Source organism: Rana temporaria, chromosome 4 (genome assembly GCF_905171775.1).
Source record: "Rana temporaria chromosome 4, aRanTem1.1, whole genome shotgun sequence".
Classification (NCBI taxonomy): Eukaryota; Metazoa; Chordata; class Amphibia; order Anura; family Ranidae; genus Rana; species Rana temporaria.
The window spans coordinates 362294375-362316391 of record NC_053492.1 but is presented as its reverse complement, the minus strand read 5'-3'; the positions used below and the strand labels follow the sequence as shown (position 1 = coordinate 362316391).

The 22017-nt window shown below is 45.3% G+C and overlaps 1 protein-coding gene across 4 annotated transcripts in view; it reads left to right on the top strand.

Moving 5' to 3' along the window:
* The window catches only part of RGS17 (regulator of G protein signaling 17), a 140115-nt gene that overhangs the window by 78220 nt on the left and 39878 nt on the right, over window positions 1-22017 (top strand). For 3 of the 4 annotated variants that reach the window (XM_040350892.1, XM_040350890.1, XM_040350891.1), the window contains exon 2: window positions 10055-10192. In XM_040350892.1, coding sequence (XP_040206826.1) covers window positions 10074-10192 — 119 coding nt within the window. In that variant the 5' untranslated portion in view covers window positions 10055-10073. Of the gene's footprint in view, window positions 1-10054; window positions 10193-22017 lie in introns of those variants that run through there. The other variant, XM_040350894.1, reaches the window with a different exon arrangement.

Here is a 22017-nt window from a genome sequence, read left to right as displayed (position 1 = left end):
TACGGCAGACCAAGATCTACAGAGACTTGGAGATGAACGTTTATGGAGACAGCTGGCTGATTGGTGAGTGACATTGGTGTCAGGTATGCCCCCCCATGATGCAGACATCACAAGGGGCACATGCATGACTAATATCCTCCTGTCTTTTCCCTTACAGGTGACTCAGGATATGCGTTGGGACCCCACCTGATGACCCCCTTTAGGAACCCCCAAACACCCGGAGAACGGAAATTCAATGAGGTGCACATCCAGACCCGGGCAATAGTAGAGCGGACTTTTGGCCTTCTCAAGTCCAGATTTAGATGCCTTGACAAGACTGGGGGTACACTCTTGTATTCCCCAGACTTTGTCTGCCAAATTATTGGGGCATGTTGCATCCTCCACAATTTTGCTTTGAGAAGGGGCCTGCATGTGGAGATATGTCCTGACCTAACCCCCCACCCAGGCAATCCCCCCCCCCCCAAACCCCTCTACCCAGTCTGCTGAGGGCCAGGCAATAAGGCATCTTTGCCCAGTAAATGGACCCTAATTATCTTTTTGTTTGTGCTTTGCCCAGAATAAATCACAGAGATTATGTGACCTTTAAATATTTTCTTTGCACATAAAATGCACATTACTTATATGCCAATGAGAATGTTTTTTTTTTGTTACAAAACGCACATTAATTATCTCACAATGAGAATGCATGAATGCACGTCACTGTGGTCCCTAGCACAGACACATCACATGCACATCGAATTGGATTAGATCCAAGTACCCCCCCCCTTTGGTACTTGGGAGCAGTAACGCCCCGCCACGGCTCCAATTATGTCACTGTGCATTCATACACCATTCAGGAAACTAGGATGACTTCTCCCTGGTCCTGGGGATCCATACTCGACCAAAACTGAGGGTGACACCCTTATGATTTCAGGAATGCCACCCCCCCACATTCACACATCATTCACACACATAAACCAAATCATAAGTACAGTAGCAAAAAAATAAAAAAAAAAAATCAAAAGTACCCCTGCAAATTAAGGACGTTGCCGAGTGCTCCTTCTGGGCTGCCCACGGGCACGGCCACGGGGACGGCCACGGCCGACTGGGGGGATCTTCACGGGGGGGGTCTGTGCAGGGGAGGGACTATTTTCAGGGGGGGGGGGTCTGTGCAGGGGAGGGAGTATTTTCAGGGGGGGGGTCTGTGCAGGGGAGGGAGTATTTTCAGGGGGGGGGTCTGTGCAGGGGAAGAAGGAGCCTCCCCTGGTGTCTGTCCTCCTGCTGGCCTTCCCTCCAAGGCAATGGCTATCCTTGTCAGACAGGAAGTAATGTCAGCCGTATTGGCCTGCACAGCCCGAGTATTGGCCTGCACAGCCTGGGTGAGGGCAGTCACCTCCTGGGCCACACCTGTTGTGGCGTTCCTCAGGTCCCACAAACAGGTGATGACCCCCACGGAGTTGGTGGCCACGTCACCCAGTGACTCCCTCATTGCACCCAGGCTGCGCTCCACCTTGGTCATTGTTTTTTGGATTGCAGAGAGACTGCGGGTCTGCCGGACATTGTCCCTCAACAGACTGACCGGCAGACGCACCAACCCCCCCTGTTTTCCGGGGTCGGCCTCCTACTTGCCCCTGAGGCTTGTGGCCTTGGAGGAGGAGTTGGAGTGAGCCATGGGTGCTGCTGCATGTTGGAGGAGGGTTGAAAGGGGCGACCCATGATGGTGGCCTGACTGCTGGGCGCCTGTGGGGTTCCCTCAGGGGATGACTCAAAGGTCATATCTTGGCCCATCATTATTTCCTGCCCAATCACAATATTGTCATCTTCCTCCCCCTCATCCTCCTCCCACTCAACATCCAAATTAGGGGAGTTGTGGGCACTCCCCTCCCATGGCGAATCCTGCCCTTCTTGGGACTCTGCATCAGCCTGTCTTGGGGGTGGTGCAGCAGCCTGCCCTGATGGGCCAGCAACCTCCTGCCCTGATGGGCCAGCAACCTCCTGACCTGATGGGCCAGCAACCTCCTGACCTGATGGGGCTGCCACCTCCTGGGCTGATGGGGCTGCCACCTCCTGGGCTGATGGGGCTGCCACCTCCTGGGATGATGGGGCTGCAACCTCCTGGCCATCTGGGGAGGACACAAAACAATCACAGGTTGTTGGATCCACACACTTGGCACATCTTCCCTTCCCCCACCCACACATGCTAATCACCAGATAGAAATTCGAAAAAATTACCTGTCCTCATAAGAGGATCATTGTCAAAGCCAGGCAGGCCCACCACCTGCTGTGGGTGGAAACACTGGGCCACTGCCCATTCCTCCTCACTCATCCTGACTGGGCAGGGTCCCCCTCCTCCAGTGCCCCTGGTATGGGCATGCAGCGTTGCCAGCTTGTTCCGGGACACGCTCCTCAAGTCATTCATTTTTTTTTTAACTCCAGCGATGGTCCTGGCCTCCCCCCCCCCCTGCCGCATTGATCCGATCGGTGATCTTTTGAAGGATCTCCTTCCTCCTGGCCGGGGTGGTGTTGTGGCTCTCAGGGCCATGGAGAAATCGCCCAAATTTAATGACGCCCTGAGCAAGTATATGCTTCTCTGCCAGGGTAAAATTAAGCTTCCTGCGCTTGGGAGCCATGACAGACAACACCCAGCAACAGGGAACTCACCCAAAAAACAAACAACAATACACACACACAACAAAGAAAATACAAACAAGCAAAAATAAAAAATATACAGACAGCTACTCTAAATTCAAAAACAAACAGGCAAAAAAGGAAAACAAAAAATATAAACACACCAAAAAAAAAACACTTATCAAAAACAAACAGGCAAACAATCAAAACAAAGAACAAATTAGCAAAAACAAACACCAACTATACCCTCCAACTCCACAAACACTTTTCTCACAAACAAATCTTACCAACAAACACTGACAAACGTTCAAAGCAGAAGCAACTTGCTTTAGGAAGGGAACACAGGGAAATACTTTTGCAATAGAAGTCTGTTTGACTGGGGCTATTTAGACACAGGGCGATCTTCAAACTAAGTACGCTTGGCCTTTTACCTATCTCACTGATTGCGCTGACCAAAGTTCTGCACATGCGCAGTGAGGTCCAGATTCGTGCGCGCATGCGCAGTACGGCCGGCACTTCATTTGCATGGGGTCACGGCTCATTACAATGAAGCACGCCCACTTCATTCCCACTTGCCATAACCACGCCTTACGCATTGAAACTTAAGTTAAGGATGGCGCAATTTTGTGCGCAAATGCACTGAGAATACGGTACTTACGACACCAACTTAGGGCGCCGTAACTTAAATGACATAAGTTAGATAATCCTACATTTACACAGGTTTTTGAGAATTTGGCCCAATGTTTTTTTCAACCCGATTATTGTTGAACCGGCCTTGCCTACACACAATTGTGTGAAAAAAAATGCTCTAGTAAAGCGCGGTGACGTACAACACGTACGACGGCACTATAAAGGGGAAGTTCCATTCGGATGGCGCCACCCTTGGGGCTGCTTTTGCTGATTTTGTGTTAGTAAAAAACTATTCGCGCTTTTCAGTCTGTTACAGCGTGATGAATGTGCTATCTCCATTACGAATGCTAGTTTTACCAGAACGAGCGCTCCTGTCTCATAACTTGCTTCTGAGCATGCACGTTTTTTTAACGTCGTTAAAGCCCACACACGACCATTTTTTACACCGTTAAAAACGACAACGTTAAAAACTACATGAAAAATTTGATTTAGACATGTTTTAAATTTTAATGCCCATTTTTTACGTTGTGAAAAATGCCCTGGAGCCCATTGTTTTAATGACATAAAAAAACGTCATTTTTTACAACCCGAAAAACGGTCGTGTGTACACGGCAGTAGGAGAAATAATTGTAGTAATGGAGGAGATGGCCATCTTAAAACCTTAAAGGGGTTGTAAAGGTTAGTTTTTTATTTTATAAATAGGTTACTTTAAGCAAGTGCATTGTTGGTTCACTTACCTTTTCATTCAATTTCCATTCAATTTCCCTTCTAAATGTTATTTTTTTTGTTTTCTTTGTCTGAATTTCTCACTTCCTGTTCCTCCTCAATAAGGTGTTCAGTAAGCTGTTCTAAATGACTTTCCACTGCTCAGATGATGGTGGAAAGCTTACTGAGGGGAACAGGAAGTGAGAAATTCAAACAAAGAAAAAAAACATTTAGAAGGGAAATAGAAGGGAAAGGTAAGTGAACCAACAAGGCACTAGCTTAAAGGAACCTATTTAGAAAATAAAAGACAAACCTTTACAACCCCTTTAAGGAGGGTGACCACTTTGGCCACTGGAGTCATAAAGAAGTTATAAAATGTAGCAGGTTACAAATGCCCCGTACACAAGATCGGTTTTGCTGTCGGAAAAAGTTCGATGAGAGCGTTTGGTCAGGAATCCCGACCGTGTGTATGCTCCATCGGACTTATTACAACAGGAAAACGGACAAAAACAGCAGGCAAAAGATAGAGAGCTGGTTCTCTTTTTTCCCGTTGGGATTCCCGATGGACTTTTTCCCTTCGGAAATTCCGACCGTGTATACAGGGCATTAGACTACTAGTAAGGCCTCTTTCTCACAGGTGGGCCGATCTGGTCCGCCTGTCATTTTTTTTATGATCCCGATCGGATCATTCATTGCCCTCTATGGAGCAGAGGCATATGTCTGTTTACACCTGCTGACACCCGATCCGATCCTATCCACTAAAATTAGAAGGATGGGGGATCCATTTCCCATCTGTCTGGTGGATCGGATGAGTCATTTGTAAACAGACAGGCATTTACAGGCATTTACAGACATTTACATCAGACTGCCCATAGAGAAGAGCGGACTGCTTAAGGAGAGCGGACACAGACCTGTCATCTGCCTGCTCAGCGGGGATCGGTGTGATGGTGTGAAAGAGCCAATAGAGTTGAAAGAATTGAAAGGTAACAAGTCAGCTCTCAACTTATCCTATTTATCGGCATATAACATGCACAGGCATATAACACACACCTTCATTTTAAGAGGGAAGTTTCAGGAAAAAAAACATAAATTTTAAGAACTTTGAAGCAAAATAAGGGTCAGTGCCCATCAATGTATCCTGAGCAGTGCCCATCTGCAGCCTCGCCATTGCCCATCAATGCAGCCTGATAAATGTCTATCTACAACCTCACAATTGCCCATCAATGCAGCTTAATCAATGCCCATCTGTAACCACACCATTGCCATGAATGCAGTCTGATCAATGCCCATCTAACCTCAGATTACTGCTGACTGACTGAGATTACATACAGCGAGAATCTCCTATTTACTCTGCGGCCTCTTTAATACAAAGTCCTGCCTCCTGGACCGGCTTCTGGTCCAATGCCTGCCCAGGAGACGGGACTTCCATTTACAGAGGCTGCTAAGTAAACAGGAGATTCTCGCTGTATGTAATGTGACTGCGCTCTCCCCCCACCCTCCCCGTTCTCTCTGAGGCAGCCCAAATTGCAGTATCGGCGTATAACACGGACACACTATTTGCAACCAATTTGCAGGGTGAAAAAGTGAGTGTTATACACCGATAAATACCTTTGTTGAGAGCGATTTACACCAGAACCACACAGGGACAGGCCTTTACCTCACCACATTTTGGTGTGAACCGGCTCTTAATGTGACCCTGCTGCTAACTGGACAAAGTAAATCAGCAGAGCCTTGTAAAGCAGGTAGATTTATATTTATGTCTCTGGTGGGCGGTGTTCTGAAACCTCACTTCCTTCATAAGCTCCAGGTGGCTATCCAAACACTTTTGGACATGCTACCCAACATATTTGGTTGTGTCAGGTAGCATGTCCCTCAGGCCTCGGCAAAAACCAGCAAGAAACTTGCCGGGAGATTTTTTTTTGCCGAGGAAACCGGTCGTGTGTACATTTTCGTTGAGGAAACTGTCGAGAAACTCGACGAGCCAAAAAGAGAGCAAGTTCTCTATTTCCTCGACAGGAATGGAGAAACTTGCCTTGTCGTTGCCTTGCCTAACAAGGAACTCGACAAGGAAAACGATGTGTTTCGCCCGTCGAGTTCCTCGGTCGTGTGTACGAGGCTTCACTGTACAAATGTGGTGTGAGGCTGGATTCACACCACTTGCATTTGACATGGGTTAACATGTATTCCTGAATTTTTTACATTGTAGTGAGTTTTTTTTTTTTCAAAAATACTTTTTTTTCCCTTACCATGCTTTGCAGCACATTGTAACAGATTCTGCAATGTTTAAATATAAAATATTTCTAATTTGGCCAGCACACACTAACAGAATGCATGTTGGTCAATTTGAATTAAGAAAATTTGTCTTGTCTTTATGCTCGGGCTGTTTTGAGCAACACTTACCAATGCTATTTAGTCTACTTGCTTTTGTAGTGATGATAACAGATAGGCTGTTGTACTGTTTTTCACATTAGGGTAAAATAAGGGGTTTGTTCAGTTAATGGTTATATTTTTACAGTACTGGGACATCCTAAGGGCATTCACAACACAGAAAAGAAAAATTGTGTCATTAAATGCTTTGGTATTTTGAATGATGTAAATCAACTTTGTTTTACTCTGTTTGATTTCTCACATTGTTAATGATTCCTTTATAAAAATAAAACCTATAATCAAGTTATAATAGGACAATTCTTAATTTTGTACATGTGGTTTAATATGTCAATCCATTCAGATTGCAACTAAGACTGCTAATTGCAGTGCCTCAATAGAACATGTAATATCACATTATATTGTAGACAATGCCCTCTAGTTGTTCTGTTTTTTCCTATAAAATATATTTTCAAAAGAGCTTTCTTCCTCTATAAGGCCAAATATTAGCAGAAATTAAGGGTTTGCACATTGATTATGGTATGTTTTGTGAATGAATCCCTCTCATTGCATGCAGCACCAGGGATCGGATAATCAGTGATTTTATACCCTACTACTAATTATACTACTTGTCCAGGTATTTTTGTGAGTTGACTGCAGCCTCGTAAGGAAAGGAGAATGCAGTCATCATTTTCATTTCATATAATAACTAATAGTCCATGTGCACACATTGAGGATTGTTTGTTTTGAGATTGGATTGCTGTCAGTCAATTTATAGAAAATGCATTTCTATTAAAAAACCAAGCATGTAAGCATATAAGCACCCCTTACCCCTGGAGGCAGGTAAGGACCCCCAAGTGGCTCGGTTGGCTAACATTTCACCATGGCGTTTAATCATTGAATTTTTGTGGGGTCTAAGTATTGCAGGGCAGTCAATTTTGATAGGGTTAACCCAGTTTATTTAGTCTACGAAACCCAGAGAGAGGCAGGGATTACTGAACAGAGGGCCAGATTCACGTAGAATCGTGGGGGCGTAACTTATCCTAGATAAGTTACACCGCCGCAATTTTTCATCGCAAGTGCCTGATTCACCAAGCACTTGCAATGAAAACTACGCCCGTGGCCTCCGGCGCAAGGCGGGCCAATTCAAATGGGCGTGTGCCATTTAAATTAGGCGCGCTCCCGCGCCGGACCTACTGCGCATGCTCCGTTTCCTAACTCCCGCCGTGCTTTGCGTGCCGTGACGTCATTTTTGTTGAACGGCGTACTTCCGTATTCCCGGACGGCTTACGCAAACGGCGTTAAATTTTGAATTTCGACGCGGGAACGACGGCCATACTTTAGACAGCAATACACTTGCTGACTAAAGTTAAGGCACCAAAAAAAAAAGTGTAAGTTTGCGACGGGAAACTAGACTAGCGGCAACGTAGCGAACGCGAAAAACCGTCGTGGATCCGCCGTAACTCCTAATTTGCATACCCAACGCTAGTTTACGACGCAAACTCCCCCCAGCGGCGGCCGCGGTACTGCATCCTAAGATCCGACAGTGTAAAACTATTACACCTGTCGGATCTTAGGGATATCTATGCATAACTGATTCTATGAATCAGTCGCATAGATAGAAACAGGGATACAACGGCGTATCAGGAGAAACGCCGTCGTATCCCTTTTGTGAATCTGGCCCAGAATAACTAAACAAGTATTCAAAGACTCCAGATCCTCCTTACAGTCAAGACAGAAAAGGGTGAAAATGTTATTCTGGCTATACTTCTCCCGTGAATCACAGGAGTACAGTTCATTCTGCACTCTTGTGACCTGTTTTCAGCCTACCATGGGCAATCTGGGGTCCACCCAGGTGCCTGGACTGGATGCCTTGTGCCACAGGGAGACTGAGCCAGCAACCCACCCAGCCCAGTGGTCTAGTGAGTGATGGAGGAGCAGAGAGCCGGTGATCGACAGTCACTGCTCTCTGCTCAGAGTGGAGGAGAGAACTGAGCAGTCAGTGGTGTTGATCGCTCAGTTCTCAGTGCTAAAGTGGCGAGGGACAGATGCAGCCTCAGATTGAGGCTGCATATACCTAGGTGAGTATAATTTTTTTTTCCATAAACCTCTCTTTTAAACCAGACCAATACTCTGTATTCTGTATTCTTTTGACTGTGAGCCATCAGACTTCCTGTCATTTCCAAGCTCATACCCAGTTTCTCGGAATGCTTTTTCAGCACATGAAGTTTCACCCTGGTACTCCTATTCAAGTTTCCAGCTTCACTCCTCCAGGTAGTTCCTCTGACAAGAAAGTGCAAGCTTTCAGACCCCAAAAACATGACATGGGAGGTCAAAGAACAGCTACATACACTTCCTTCCCAAGAAAAGCCTAGGAGGCAAGAGAATTTTCCAAGGTTACCCCAAATATTCATATCCTTCCTCAGCATACACCACTGACAATAAACCTCCTGATGTTTGGCCAGAAAGACATAAATAATCATATCTTAGATTTTTGGATTCTCTTACACCATTGCCGGAACACTCGTCAAAAGCAGGCACAAGCAAAACTATCAATTAGAGCAGGGCTAGCCCTAATTCCGCCCCTAAACACGCCCTCATAAATTATCATATGAAATGACACTTTTTATGCACAATAAATATTAACAACATCTTTATCCGTGCCCAACAATGCAGCCTGCCCGTATCCACCAATGCAGCCTGCGCCCGCCAATGCAGCCTGTGCCGCCAATGCAGCCTGGGCCACCAATGCAGCCTATGCCCGCACAGCCTACCTGTACAGGGGAAGAGAGAGGAGAGCCACCGCCAGGATGGTTAGAGCGGCAGGAACATAACAGCTTTAATTTCAATAGCTGTGTGTTCCGCACCGCGCGCTGTCAAATACAGCCCCCCACCCCTTGTCTGATAGACAGATCACCTGTCCCAGGATTGGATGGGTGATCTGTCTATCAAAGTGCCCGGACAAAGAGAAGGGGCTGTATGTGACAGCGCGAGGCAGGGAACACACAGATATTGAAATGAAAGCTGTTATGTTCCCGGTGCCCTGACCATCTGGGTGGCGGCTCTCCTCTTTCTTCCCATCCGATCGCTGGGAGATTGGCTCCCATACAACACACCTGCCGGCGGTGGTGCTCGCCCCCCCCCGCTCCAAGGCAACCATAGCTCGCCAGCCCTCAAAATCCACTCGCAAAATGCAAGCAGGCAAGTGGAATTTTTGAGGGCTGAATTAGAGCTCACACTTTCTACAGCCTAGCAGCATTAATATTAAGAGTAGGGACGTTACTTCTTGGGGCAGGGTTCCTACATGTAATACAGTACATGTGCATAATATATGCATACATGTTAAACTTTTTACGACAAGTGCAATTGCTACCCTCAAAGCTCTCATCTTCACCATCCACAGCAACTCTGTGGATTATAATACTAGCCTCCCATCTGGCAATCCCAGTAGTCTGTATATATACTGTATATATACATATACATGCTCTCCTTCTCATTATTTTTATGCCTCTATCAGAAAAAGACCAACAGGTATTAACAGCTTGTTGAAGGAGAAGTCCTCCATTATTGAATTTATTTATGTCACATGACCTAATGTAGAGTGCTGTAAAATAAGTAATGGAGGAATAAACAAAGCGTAGGCTTGCTTTACACTCATAGCCTGTGCTGATGTATTCAACTAGAATGATTATTAATAATGGTGCATAACTGCACACCATCTCACATCTTGTCTTCTGATCTTTTTTAGCTACTTTGGACTCGCTGAAATGCGAAAAAGGCAACAGTCACAAAATGAAGAACCCTCACCTGTGTCACAAGCGCCTGGTGGAAACCAAAGGCCGAACACATGCTGCTTTTGCTGGTGCTGTTGTTGCAGCTGCTCATGGTATGTCTTGCAGTATATTTGGTACCTTATCCAATACAGGTAAATAAAGTACATATATTGTTTCCTGCCTTTAGGTAAAGCTGTAGGTACAACTATGACATGTGCTGGATGAAAGTACAGTAAGGCCTTGTACACACGAGAGGATTTCCGCTGGAAACGGTCCGCCGGAATACATCCGCGGTGACGTGGCCGTGCCGTCGCCGCAAAATGACGCGGCGATGTGCGCGACCCTGGAAGGTAAATACTTCCACGCATGCGTCGAATCATTACGACGCATGCGAGGGATGGGAGCGGACGGAATGATCCGGTGAGTCTGTACAGACGACCGGATCAGTCCGCTGGACTGGATTCCAGCGGATAGATTTCTTAGCATGCTAAGAAATTTTTATCCGCTGGGAATCCGTCGGCTGGATTTTTATCCGCCTGAAAATGTCCGCTAGGCCGTACACACGACCGGATCTATCTGCTGGAACTGATCCGCGGATCAATCCCAGCGGATCGATCCAGTCGTGTGTACGGGGCCTAATGGCGCTTCAAATTTTGCGTTCTCATTTTATACACATTTCTCATCTAATACCCTCTAAGGCCCCATACACACGATAGAATCCATCCGCTGAAAAATCCCAGCGAATGGGTTTCAGTGGATAGATCCTATGGTGTGTACACTCCAGCGGATCTGTTTCCGCGGATATTTATCCCCTGGGATGGATTTCCAGCGGATAAATATTTGATGACATGCTATAAAATCTATCTGCTGGAATCCATCCCAACGGATGGATCCGCTGGTCTGTACAGACTCAACGGATCCATCCGTCCGAAGGGATCCCCCGCATGCGTCGTAATGATTCGACGCATGCGTGGAATTCCTTATATGACAGCGTCGCGCACGTCACCGCGTCATAATCGCGGCGACGGCGCGACACGTCATCGCCAGAGGATTTTGGCGCGGATTTCGATTCGATGGTGAGTACACTCCATCGGATGGAAATCCGCGGAAATCCTCGAGAGGATTTATCCGTGGAAACGGTCCGCTGGACCGTATCCGCGGATAAATCCTCCCGTGTGTATGGGGCCTAAATGCATTTTCTACCAAGAGAAAACTATCAGTTAACTGCTAACATGATCCAAGAATCAATGCAGCTGTGCTGTATTCCGAAGTATTTGTCAGCCTTGCTGCTAAGTCCATGATCCTTTTAGTAGGGCTTCTCTGAGGGATGGTAGATTTTACCTTCTACTTCTGGGCATTCTGTGTGACAGCAGAGAGAACACAGTACCAAGCAGTATTTAGGAAGGGTTGGTTGAAAGACAAGCAAATGCCAGGAGTAATGTAAAGGGTACCAGGGGAACTAATGCAGCAGCCTCATTATTGGGCATGATACAGTATTGCTCTCTGAGCAACTGTAAACAGAAGAGTTCATTATGTAGAGTCATTATTAATCCTTAATTTTTTCAAATAGTGCAAATGATGGTATTTTAAAAACAAAAGATTAAAGGCTGCAAGGCAGATCTTGGCAGTGAGGTGTCTGTAACATGAAAAAGACAAGAGAATTAGTTGCTCAAGAGTTATGCCAAGTACACACGATCGGAAATTCCGGCAAGAAAAGTCTGATGTGAGCTTTTGGTCGTAAATTCCAAACATGTGTATGCTCCATCAGACTTTTGCTGTCTGAATTTCTGTCAACAAAAGATTGAGAGCAGGTGCTCTATTTTTCCAATGGAAAAAGTTTCTATCCGAAAATCCGCTTATCTGTATGCTATTCCGTTGCGCAAAAAAACACGTATGCTCAGAATCAAGCAGAAGAGCCGAACTGCCTATTGAACTTCATTGATCTCGGCTCATCATACATCTTGTACATCACTGCGTTCTTAGCGGTCGGAATTTCCGACAAGATTTGTGTGACCGTGTGTATGCAACACAAGTTTGAGCCAACATTCTGTCAGAAAAAATTCACATTTTTTTTGTCGGAATTTCGTTACGCTCATGGGGTGACGCAGTTCTCAACATATGTTCTATCCAGTGGTGTATTTAGGTTATGTGCTCCCCTAGGCTTGAGTAAACTTATGCACCCCTAATTTAAATACAACCCTACCCTGCCCCGCCCTTAAACACGCCCTTGTAAATTATCTCATGAAATTACACTGTTAAATGTTTTATGCAGAATTAAGTTCCAAAAATAAATATTAACAACAACTTTTGAACAATATCAACATAAAGCTTATTAGTGCCCATCAGTGCAACCTCAGTAGTGCCCATCAGTGTGGCCTGTCATGGAGTTTTCTCTATACGCCATGCGTAATCCATATCGCCTGCGCTTTAAGCGCCCTTTCAGCCTAATGGTATAATGCATCTTATTATCACTCTGTTTCCCGCACATCCTCTGTCCGACCAAAAAACTGACCTGAACCTCGGAGTCATATTTATTTATATACAGTAACAATAGAGCCTGATAGTTTCACAATCGACCAATCAAGCACAGGCATTCCTTCAAACAGGAGGGGTTATACAACAACCAATTAACAATGACTACTGGAGTCTTGTGGGCGTGTCTGGGCAGGGACAGTGTGTATGATTTCCCGCCCCCGTACCTGTAAGCCATCATCTTCAACTAGACAAAGGAAGCTGCATGGCTTGAAATCATCGACGCTCTCTCCGACCATAACAATTCAAAGACTCCCGTTTTTACTTTTGGCGTGGATCCTTATTCTGCGTGTTCAGAAAACAATGCATACCCGGATTATACTACCGTTCCTGTGGATGGGAGATTATCTGCAGGCACACGTCATGGCCCCCCTATGTGTTAATTAGGAACACAGGAGCGACAAGAGCGTACATCCCCTCACAACCGATAATGTCTCCATAGAGTGAACACATCTGATGAACGTCTGTGCATCGAACAGGGGCCGTTTGCTGGTGGACATATCCCCACTCTGCAAACACTACCAGATGGTTCTTAACCAGCGTCAGTCTGCCCCAGTCCACTCTTTATAGCGGGCTGCTGGAGTACTAACACTGGGAGACACTGTGACAAATCATATTAAATACATCTTCACAACATTTCCACAACAGGCCTCATTAGTGGCCACCAGTGCAGACTATCAGTGCCCATCAGTCCAGCATATCAGTACAGTTTAAGAGTTCTGCCTCATCAGTGCAGCCTTATCAGTGCCCATCAGTACAGTCCTATCAGTGCAGCCTTTTCAGTGCCCATCAGTGGAGCCTATCAGTGCAGCCCCACTCTGCCGGGGACAGAGAGGGATGCAGTGCATTGAGAACAGAGGTGGACACCAGGGACAGAGAGGGATGCAGTGTGATGAGGACAGAGAGGGACACCAGGGACAGAGAGGGATGCAGTGCAATGAGGACAGAGGTGAACACTAGGGACAGAGAGGGATGCAGTGCGATGAGGACAGAGAAGGATGCCGGGGACACAGAGGAATGCTGGGGACAGACAGACGGACGCAGTACAATGAGTACAGAGAGGGACACTGGGGACAGAGAGGGATTCAGTGCGATGAGGACAGAGAGGGATGCTGGGGACAGAGAGGGATGCTGGGGACAAACTGAGGGATGCAGTGTGATGAGGACAGAGAGGGATGCCAGGGACAGAGGGGGATGCAGTACGATGAGGACAGAGAGGGATGCTGGGGATAAGGCTTGAATTGTACCTAGAACTAGGGATGCGTGTTCGCACACTCCACATTTAGAGCCTGCCAGGAAGTCAGCATGGCGCTGCGCTAATCACAAGCAGGAAGACATTGTTCCGATGCGTGGCTGCAGAGATTGGGAAATGTCTCACTGCTTGTGATTAGCGCAGCACAGTGCTGACTTCCTGGCAGGACTCTGCACGTGGATTGTGCGAACACGCCAGAGCTCATCCCTACCTAGAACTAGTGAGGCTTGACTCCAAAACGAGTTTTGACTTATAACCAGAGTAAGGCTTGAATGCTTGCACCCACAGCGAGGCTTCAATGGTCTCCGGTGGCCATCTTGGTTCCAAATTGATGCTTGGACATCTATGCTATTACCAACATGGCTATACTGTACTTTTGATTAGAGCGGCGGGGGTGGCTGTATCCTGCCTATTTTTGGACAGTATATATTTGCGTGGTGTAGAACATGGGCCCCATACCTGAGATGACATTAATTCTAACAAAAAGCATTGTGTGGCGTCCATGTCCATTAGGTACCACACACGCCAACCCTGTAAACTGGTCGATCGACTTCTAGAATGTCTTGGATCTATTAATGCTCATTTTATTCCCAGATTTCTGTAAGTGTTTAGCACTGATTTCTTTTTAATAAACTGTCAAGCAGTTTTACACTATGTGGCTGTTTTATCTTTCCTTCATGGACCCTACTATGGAGTAAAGGTTACCATGACAGTACCACCACCTGCAATATAATAGAGGAAGCTGATTGGATCTTCTATACTTCTATATCACGCTTGTCTAGACTCATGCACATCAATTATACTCATTGGTACTGGATGTTCATCAAGGATATCACCTGCATTGTTCAGAACAGCACCAGTTGTTCACACTTTATGGACACGTTTTAATTCATTATCTATGTTTAGTGTGGCAACATTTTTTTGTTTCACATTTATCACGATTGGTTTTGTTGTGTTGTTGCCAGCAAAAATCTTATATAAGTAGCGGATGGTTGCTACTAGTTACTAACATCCACCATGTTCACCCTGCTGCCAGACCTCCATACATCCCTCTCCAGTAGACAATGAACAGTCATTTGCTTTTGTTTTGTTTTTGTTTATTTGAGGGATATAACTTGGTTAGGGAAGGGGTATGGGATACCCAAAGAACAGACCACTGTCATCAGTATTAAAGAATTGCTAATTCAATTGCACTCTGACCAAATGATGGACTGTAACATTTACCGTCTCTGCACCAACTCCTGCAGACTGTTACTCCTCCTCTGCACGAACTCCTGCAGACTGTTACTCCCAGGACTCTTCTCCTCCTGCACAAACTTCACTGTACAATGTTAATCTCTCCGCCCCATTATCTTTACACTGCACCAGGGATCACTCTGAATAATCCCAGATGGTTGCTGGACTTGCTGACTTCTAATAGGCCAGGGGCCTGCAGTACCCATTCTTGATGGCCTAGTTGTTTAGCAGCTTTAGATAGTTGGTGAACTACTGATCCCAGCTAGCCCGACTTGCAAATCCTTTGCCCGCAGGCCACATCAATTTGACACAAAACCTGACAGTCTCTCCTCTGGCCTTGTACCCAGCTCCCCTGGCATGCCTCCTCCAGATATCCACTGTGCCTCACTCACCAACCTTCTCCTGCCCTGAGTCCTTGATGAAGAATTTACCCGGACATGCTTCTCCAGCTCCTCTGTTCCAGACCAGCTCCTCCATGACCATGTAAGGAGAGAGGCTTCCTCACAGCTCCTGAGCTCCTCCCGACGGGGATGGGCCTCCTGCTGCAGTCTAACACTCCATTCTTCACCTCACCCAGCCAAGAACTCCCCTCCAGTGGGCTGAACCTGAGCTTAAGTAGGGTGCCTTTCCCCTGCCAATTCCAATTGGGGATTGGTCAGGGCTCCTTACATGAGCTTCCTGTCACTCCAATTGCCAGCCTTGCCCCTCTTCAAGAACATTCTCCCTGGAAACAGGGGAGGTGCCCAAGAGCTAAAAGACAGGTGGTCACACCCACTGTTACACTAACCACTCCCTGCCCCTCTAGATCAGAACAAGCAGGCCCAGCATGCAGCATAGGCCTGCCTAAACTTACCTGCCTGGCAGCTACCACAAAAATCCTCAACTCTAACACCTACCTATGGTAGAGGGTGCTACATATAACTAAAACAATATAGCAGACTTGATAGAGCATCACATTTGTCTGTTTCTATGGCCTCTAACACTCTCTGGGTTATTTTATTCCTGACCTGAACAGATAGAGGTAGGTGGGTATACACAGACTATTCTGTTTACATCCACATGTCCATAGGGCTTCATGAAGTTTCCGATCAGGTCCGCCTGAAAAAAATGACAGGCAGACCTGATCGTAATGCCTGTGTGAAAGGGTCCTAAGCCTGCAATATTGAAAGTTTTATTTTTCTATGTGTATGCACTTTAGAATTTATTTTTGCGGTTTCACAGTTTTCAGCATTAATTGTTGCAAGGCTCCCTTCCATTATCAGTGTTCTGTTGTCAGAATGAAGTTTAATGGTGATTAGTTTGTATCTGAGGTTGGGTGGTTGTCTGGATGCCATAATCAGAGGTTGTGGAGTTCTTTCATCTGCTGTTATGATTGTTTCCTTTATCTCCTGTATACCCTCAAGTTCTGGATTATACCATATGTAGTTACTAGTGGTACACAGCTGTTTATTTTATGTATTTTGGTGGGTACAGCACTTTGGTGGATTTGATGTATCCTTTCTTATGGAAGGTTCTGCTGGTACTTTCTGGTGTCTGTTTCTGTGAGTGAGTGAGTGAGTGAGTGAGTGAGTGAGTGAGTGAGTGAGTGAGTGAGAGACTTGTAAAGCGCAACACATGCAAACTGAATCGCCTCTGGGCGCTATATCCATTTCACGGGTAAGGAACCCCTTGACCTCAGAAGAGATGGGTTTTAATCTTTCTCCTGAAGGCCAAGTGGTCCGACTCCAGTTGGATGGTGGTTGGTAGTGCATTCCACAGGCGAGGTCCCTGGACTGCAATCTTCGATCTCCTTTGGACTTGTATCTGGCTTTGGGTATCTGGAGTAGGTTTTGATTGGTGGATCGCAGAATGCGATTGGGGTTATGGCCTTTTATTTTTTCGCATAGATATTGGGGGGCGTTGCCTTGAATACAATTATGTATTAGACAGAGTGCCTTGAAAGTGATTCTGTCTTTTACTGGCAACCAATGAAGGGATCTCAGTGAAGGCGAGATTGATTTCCATGGTTTTTTTCCAGTCACTAGTCGAGCGGCCGTATTTTGAACGACTTGCAGACGAGTGATTTGGTATTTGGGGAGTCCTAGATAGAGGGCATTTGCATAGTCGAATCTGGAATTGATGATTGTTCCCACCACGACTGCAATGTCCTCTTTCGGGATAAAGGGTGTGAGTCTGCGTAGTAGGCACAGCAGATGGTGGGATCCGCTGACTACTGACCCTATTTGTGCATCCATTGTCATGTAGGTATCGAAAATGACTCAGAGACTTTTGACTTTGGTGCTAGGGGTGATAGTTTTGCCCAGAATGGGCGGTGGAGTCCATGTTGACGCGGGGTGATTTTTCCGGTTAGCGTGAAACAGGAGAAGTTCTGTTTTCGAACCGTTGAGTTTAAGATAACTGTTTGTCATCCAGTTATCTATTAGAGTAAGGCATTTCTCTAGTACAAGAGAATGATCCTTTTTGTTGCAGATGCGGAAATACAGTTGTGTGTCGTCTGCATAGGAGTGGTAAAGTAACTTCTGGTTACTGATGATTTCAAAGAGAGGGCGAAGATATATATTAAACAATACGGGCGACAAGGGAGATCCCTGAGGGACTCCGCATGATACCGTACATTTTTCAGAAGTGAAAGACCCCAGTTTCACTATTTGTGATCGGTTTTCCAAGAAGGAGGAGAACCAGGGTAAAACACCTTCAGAGACTCCGGCTACTTCAGCTAGCCTAGCCAGTAGTAGTCCGTGGTCTACAGTGTCAAAAGCCGCTCTTACGTCCAGCAGTATCAGGAGACAAGATTCTCCTTCGTCTGCAGCCTCTAAAGCGCCATCCCATATTTTGAGCAGCGCCGTTTCTGTTCCGTGACCCGGACGGAATCCTGATTGAAACGGGTCGAGTAATTTATGGCTGTCTAAATGCAGTTGCAGCTGTTGTACAACTACTTTCTCCATTACTTTGGAGAAAACATTTAGACCTGTTATGGGCCTCCGGTTGTTTGGGTCTTTGGGATTGAGGGTAGTTTTTTTTAGAATTGGTTTCATTGTACCTTGTTTCAGCAAGGTGGGCACCATGCCCTCCTTGAATGATTGGTTTATGAGCTGCGTGATAGCTGGTGCCAGTATATCGGCACTTTCTTTCAGCAGTTTGGTGGGGATGATATCATTGGGTGCTGTGCTGTTACGCAGAGTCCCGATGATATTTTTAGTGGCATCGATGGAAATGAGTTTTAGAGTAAATTTTGGTGGTTGTGGTGGATTTATGTGGGTATTAGGTTTGTGATTTGGGGGGGAGTTGGTGACGGTTCCATTTTGATGAATACTTTCGCGGATTTTTTCAATTTTATTAATGAAATAATCCGATAATTCGTTGTGAATCAGAATTGGGGGCCTCTAAACAAGCAGGATTCATAGTCTGTCTTCTGGATCAAAGCATATTCTTTGAAGATAGGTCCATTAATCATTGAACCTCAACTCTGGGCAAACAGATAAATACACAGATAAAATACATCTAAGGAAAATGTTTTACCTACCAAAGGATTTGTATTTTATTCCATTCACAACTCTTTGTACACAGCCCTGGATGGTAAGGCAGAAGACATGATTTTTTTTCTGCAGCAGTTGACTTTCGTTCAACCTGCTGGATGAATGAAATCATGTACAGTGGAACCTCGAATTACGAGCATAATCCATTCCAGGAGAATGCTCATAATCCAAAGTACTCAGATATTAAAGCGAATTTCCCCATTGAAGTCAATGGAAACGAAAATAATTAGTTCTGCATTGACTTCAATGGGATGCAATACCGCATGCGGCCAGAGGCAGGGGGGCCCCTGGAGAGCATTGGAAACGAAAACCTACCTCGGAAAGACTTCCTACCCATGCTGCCCTGGGGTTTTTTCGTGCTTTTTACGAACGGATGCGATCAGCGACGTTCGCCTCTGCTCGGCTCCAGCGCCCCCCCACCTCAGACAAAAGCGGCAATGCGCACCACTTTGGCCTGAATCGTGCTCATTTTGTGAGACAACACTCGCAAACCGAGTCACGATTTTAAAAAATACAGTGCTCGTATTGCGAAACGCTCCTTTTACCGTATTACTCACAATCTAAGGTTCCACTGTACTTTATAACCTGCCTTAGTGCCTTAGTGCCTGCACAGGTTTTGATGGTTTTTAAAACATATATATATTTTTATGTATAATTGTATTATATTTAACTTTTTATTTAATATCATGAGTTTAAATGAATATGAATTCATTTTTGCCCATTATCGGCACTTTTTCGACGGATGGGCTGCTTTCACACTGAGCAGTTTTTGAAGCACTTTTGTATCAAAAAAAGCACAATAAAAGCTCAAGAAAAATGCATCTGGCTGTGGTGTTAAAAATCTTGCTTGCTGCATATTTGGTCAGTTAAAAAAATGCACCTTTCCATTGAAATGCATTGAAAACACAGCAAGAACGCATCAAAAATACACCCATGTTGCGTTTTTTTATGCAGTTTCTAAGTTACATGACCTGTGAAAAACACACGATAAAATCACAGCAAAATCTAATTTTTTCTACCTGCAAAACTCTGATAGCCCTATTTTCGACCAATGGTTTTCAGTGGCTGAAATTTCAGTGCATCCCTAGTTATAAGCAAGACGTGCTCAGAACGAAACAGGCCACTTGCACCAGAGGGCTACAATTCTAGCTACAGGGGAATATTCCAGCACTTTTATTATCAGTCCAATTGTAAAGTTGGCCATGAACGGGTCAATTTGTTTACAATTTCTGCAGCATTGGCCAAAGATTGAGCCATCGGTAACCCTGCAAGCACAACTCGGTTTGAGAAAGGTCCATTTAAAAAACCTGATTGAAAATTATCAGCTGAACAGCTGAACAGTGAATGCATCCTATCAGATGTGCTGTTGTATTTAGCCAACTGCGGGTGTAGAGATTCCTCATTCAAGCTATTAGTCCAGGGGCTGAATGAGAGAAAATTGAGCCATGTAGGGCTACCTTTAGTCACACTAGTTCTATTTCAAATCCCCTGCTTTTCATAGTTGTATGTTGTCTTGTCTGATTGTGAGAAATTTGCTGTGATTATGTACAGTACATGTTCTAGTTGTATTCACTAACTAGCTTTCCCCCATAAAGGGCATGTTTGCCTCTTTAGAAGATGTGCTGATATTGAATTATGAGATAGTTAGATTTCACTTTTAATAGATGAATACATAAAAATGTTTACATAAATGGGCTTTTTTCTTTTCATCCCTCTGGGGCTAAAGCAGAAAGGTTCATATAAATTGTGTTCACAGCTCTTGTTGAGATGACAGTTACCAAAGGGCTAACAGCAAAAACCTGCGTCACATAGTAAAGATGAAAGGAATACATTAAAGGGTTACTATAGGAATTTTTTTTTCTTTCCTTAAAATAACAAACATTTTATACTTACCTCCACTGTGCAGTTTGTTTTGCACAGAGTGGCCCCGATCCACGTCTTCTGGGGTCCCTCGGCGGCTGTCTCTGGTCCTCCCCGCAAGAACTTACCACAGTCATGCGAGAGAGCTCACATGGTGATGAGTCCTTGCGGGCGTGCTCCTGTGATACAGCGAGCGGCCATAGCCGCTCATTGTATCACTCGGCCCCGCCCCTCGGCGTGCCGCGTCACTGGATGTGATTTACAGCAGCGCCAGCCAATGGTTGCGCTGCTCTCAATCCATCCGCTCCAGCCAATCGGCCAGGCTGAGCTGCGAAGAGGATCTCGGGACCGAGCACGGGACTTTCGAGGGGTCAGGTAAGTAAAACGGGGGCTGGGGGGCCACATCATCGGATGTTTTTTCATCTTAATGCATAGATTGCATTAAGGTGAAGAAAAAAAAATTCTTTACAACTCCTACAAATATACAAATATATTTTACTTTAGCAATGCAGTCATAGTTTAAACTGTTGTTTTAGTGCAGATATTCATGTTGTTTTGCTGAAATAATATCCATTTTTACTTTGATTGAATGTTTATTGTAAATAGCACAACGTTTTTCAGTCTTCAAGCAGCTAAGTACTGTACATTAAGGCCCCATGCACACGAGTAGCAATTACAAACACCTCTAAACTTACGTTTTCAAAGGCAAAAAACGGCATTTAAAACGCCCGTTTTGCCGCGAATTGCGCAACGTTTTGCCGCGATTAGCGGCGTATTTTACTGCGTTTGCGGCTGTCAGCGCTTATCTCAAAGACATTGTAGACCCTCCCAAAGTTTAAAAACGCAAAAATAAAACGCTTCTGTACCCAAAATTTTGCGTCTGAAAAAACGGACATAAACCCAACTGCTTTAAAACGCCAAAAAACGTGATTGTGTGCATGGACACATAGGATAACATTAAATGTGTTCAGGGGCAGTTGAAAAAAATACCCAAATGCCTCTGAACTCGAGTTTAGCAGCGTCTCGTGTGCATGGGGCCATACTGTATGTGGTTTGCTACATCACACTTGCGCTAGCCCTATAAACAGTCTACCATTTGCTATACTGAATAGATGGACCAGCTAGACCAGTGATGGCGAACCTTGGCACCCCAGATGTTTTGGAACTACATTTCCCATGATGCTCATGCACTCTGCAGTGTAGTTGAGCATCATGGGAAATCATCTTGAGTGCCAAGGTTCGCCATCACTGAGCTAGACAATAACACTTCAAACGCCCTAAACTGGAGTGCAGTTATCAGAGGTATTTCTAGGAACTCTAAAGATCTGGGTATGATAGGGCACCACCATCTAAGGTTCCATGTACATGGGACGTTTTTACAACTGCTCCTGAATGATTTAACTTGACAGATAGTAACCCATGTTTAAAACGTCCGTTTTGCCGCATTTACATGCCGTGTTTAGTGGCGTTTTGCCGCGTTTGCGTTTAGAAGCGTTTAAAAATATATATATATATATATTTT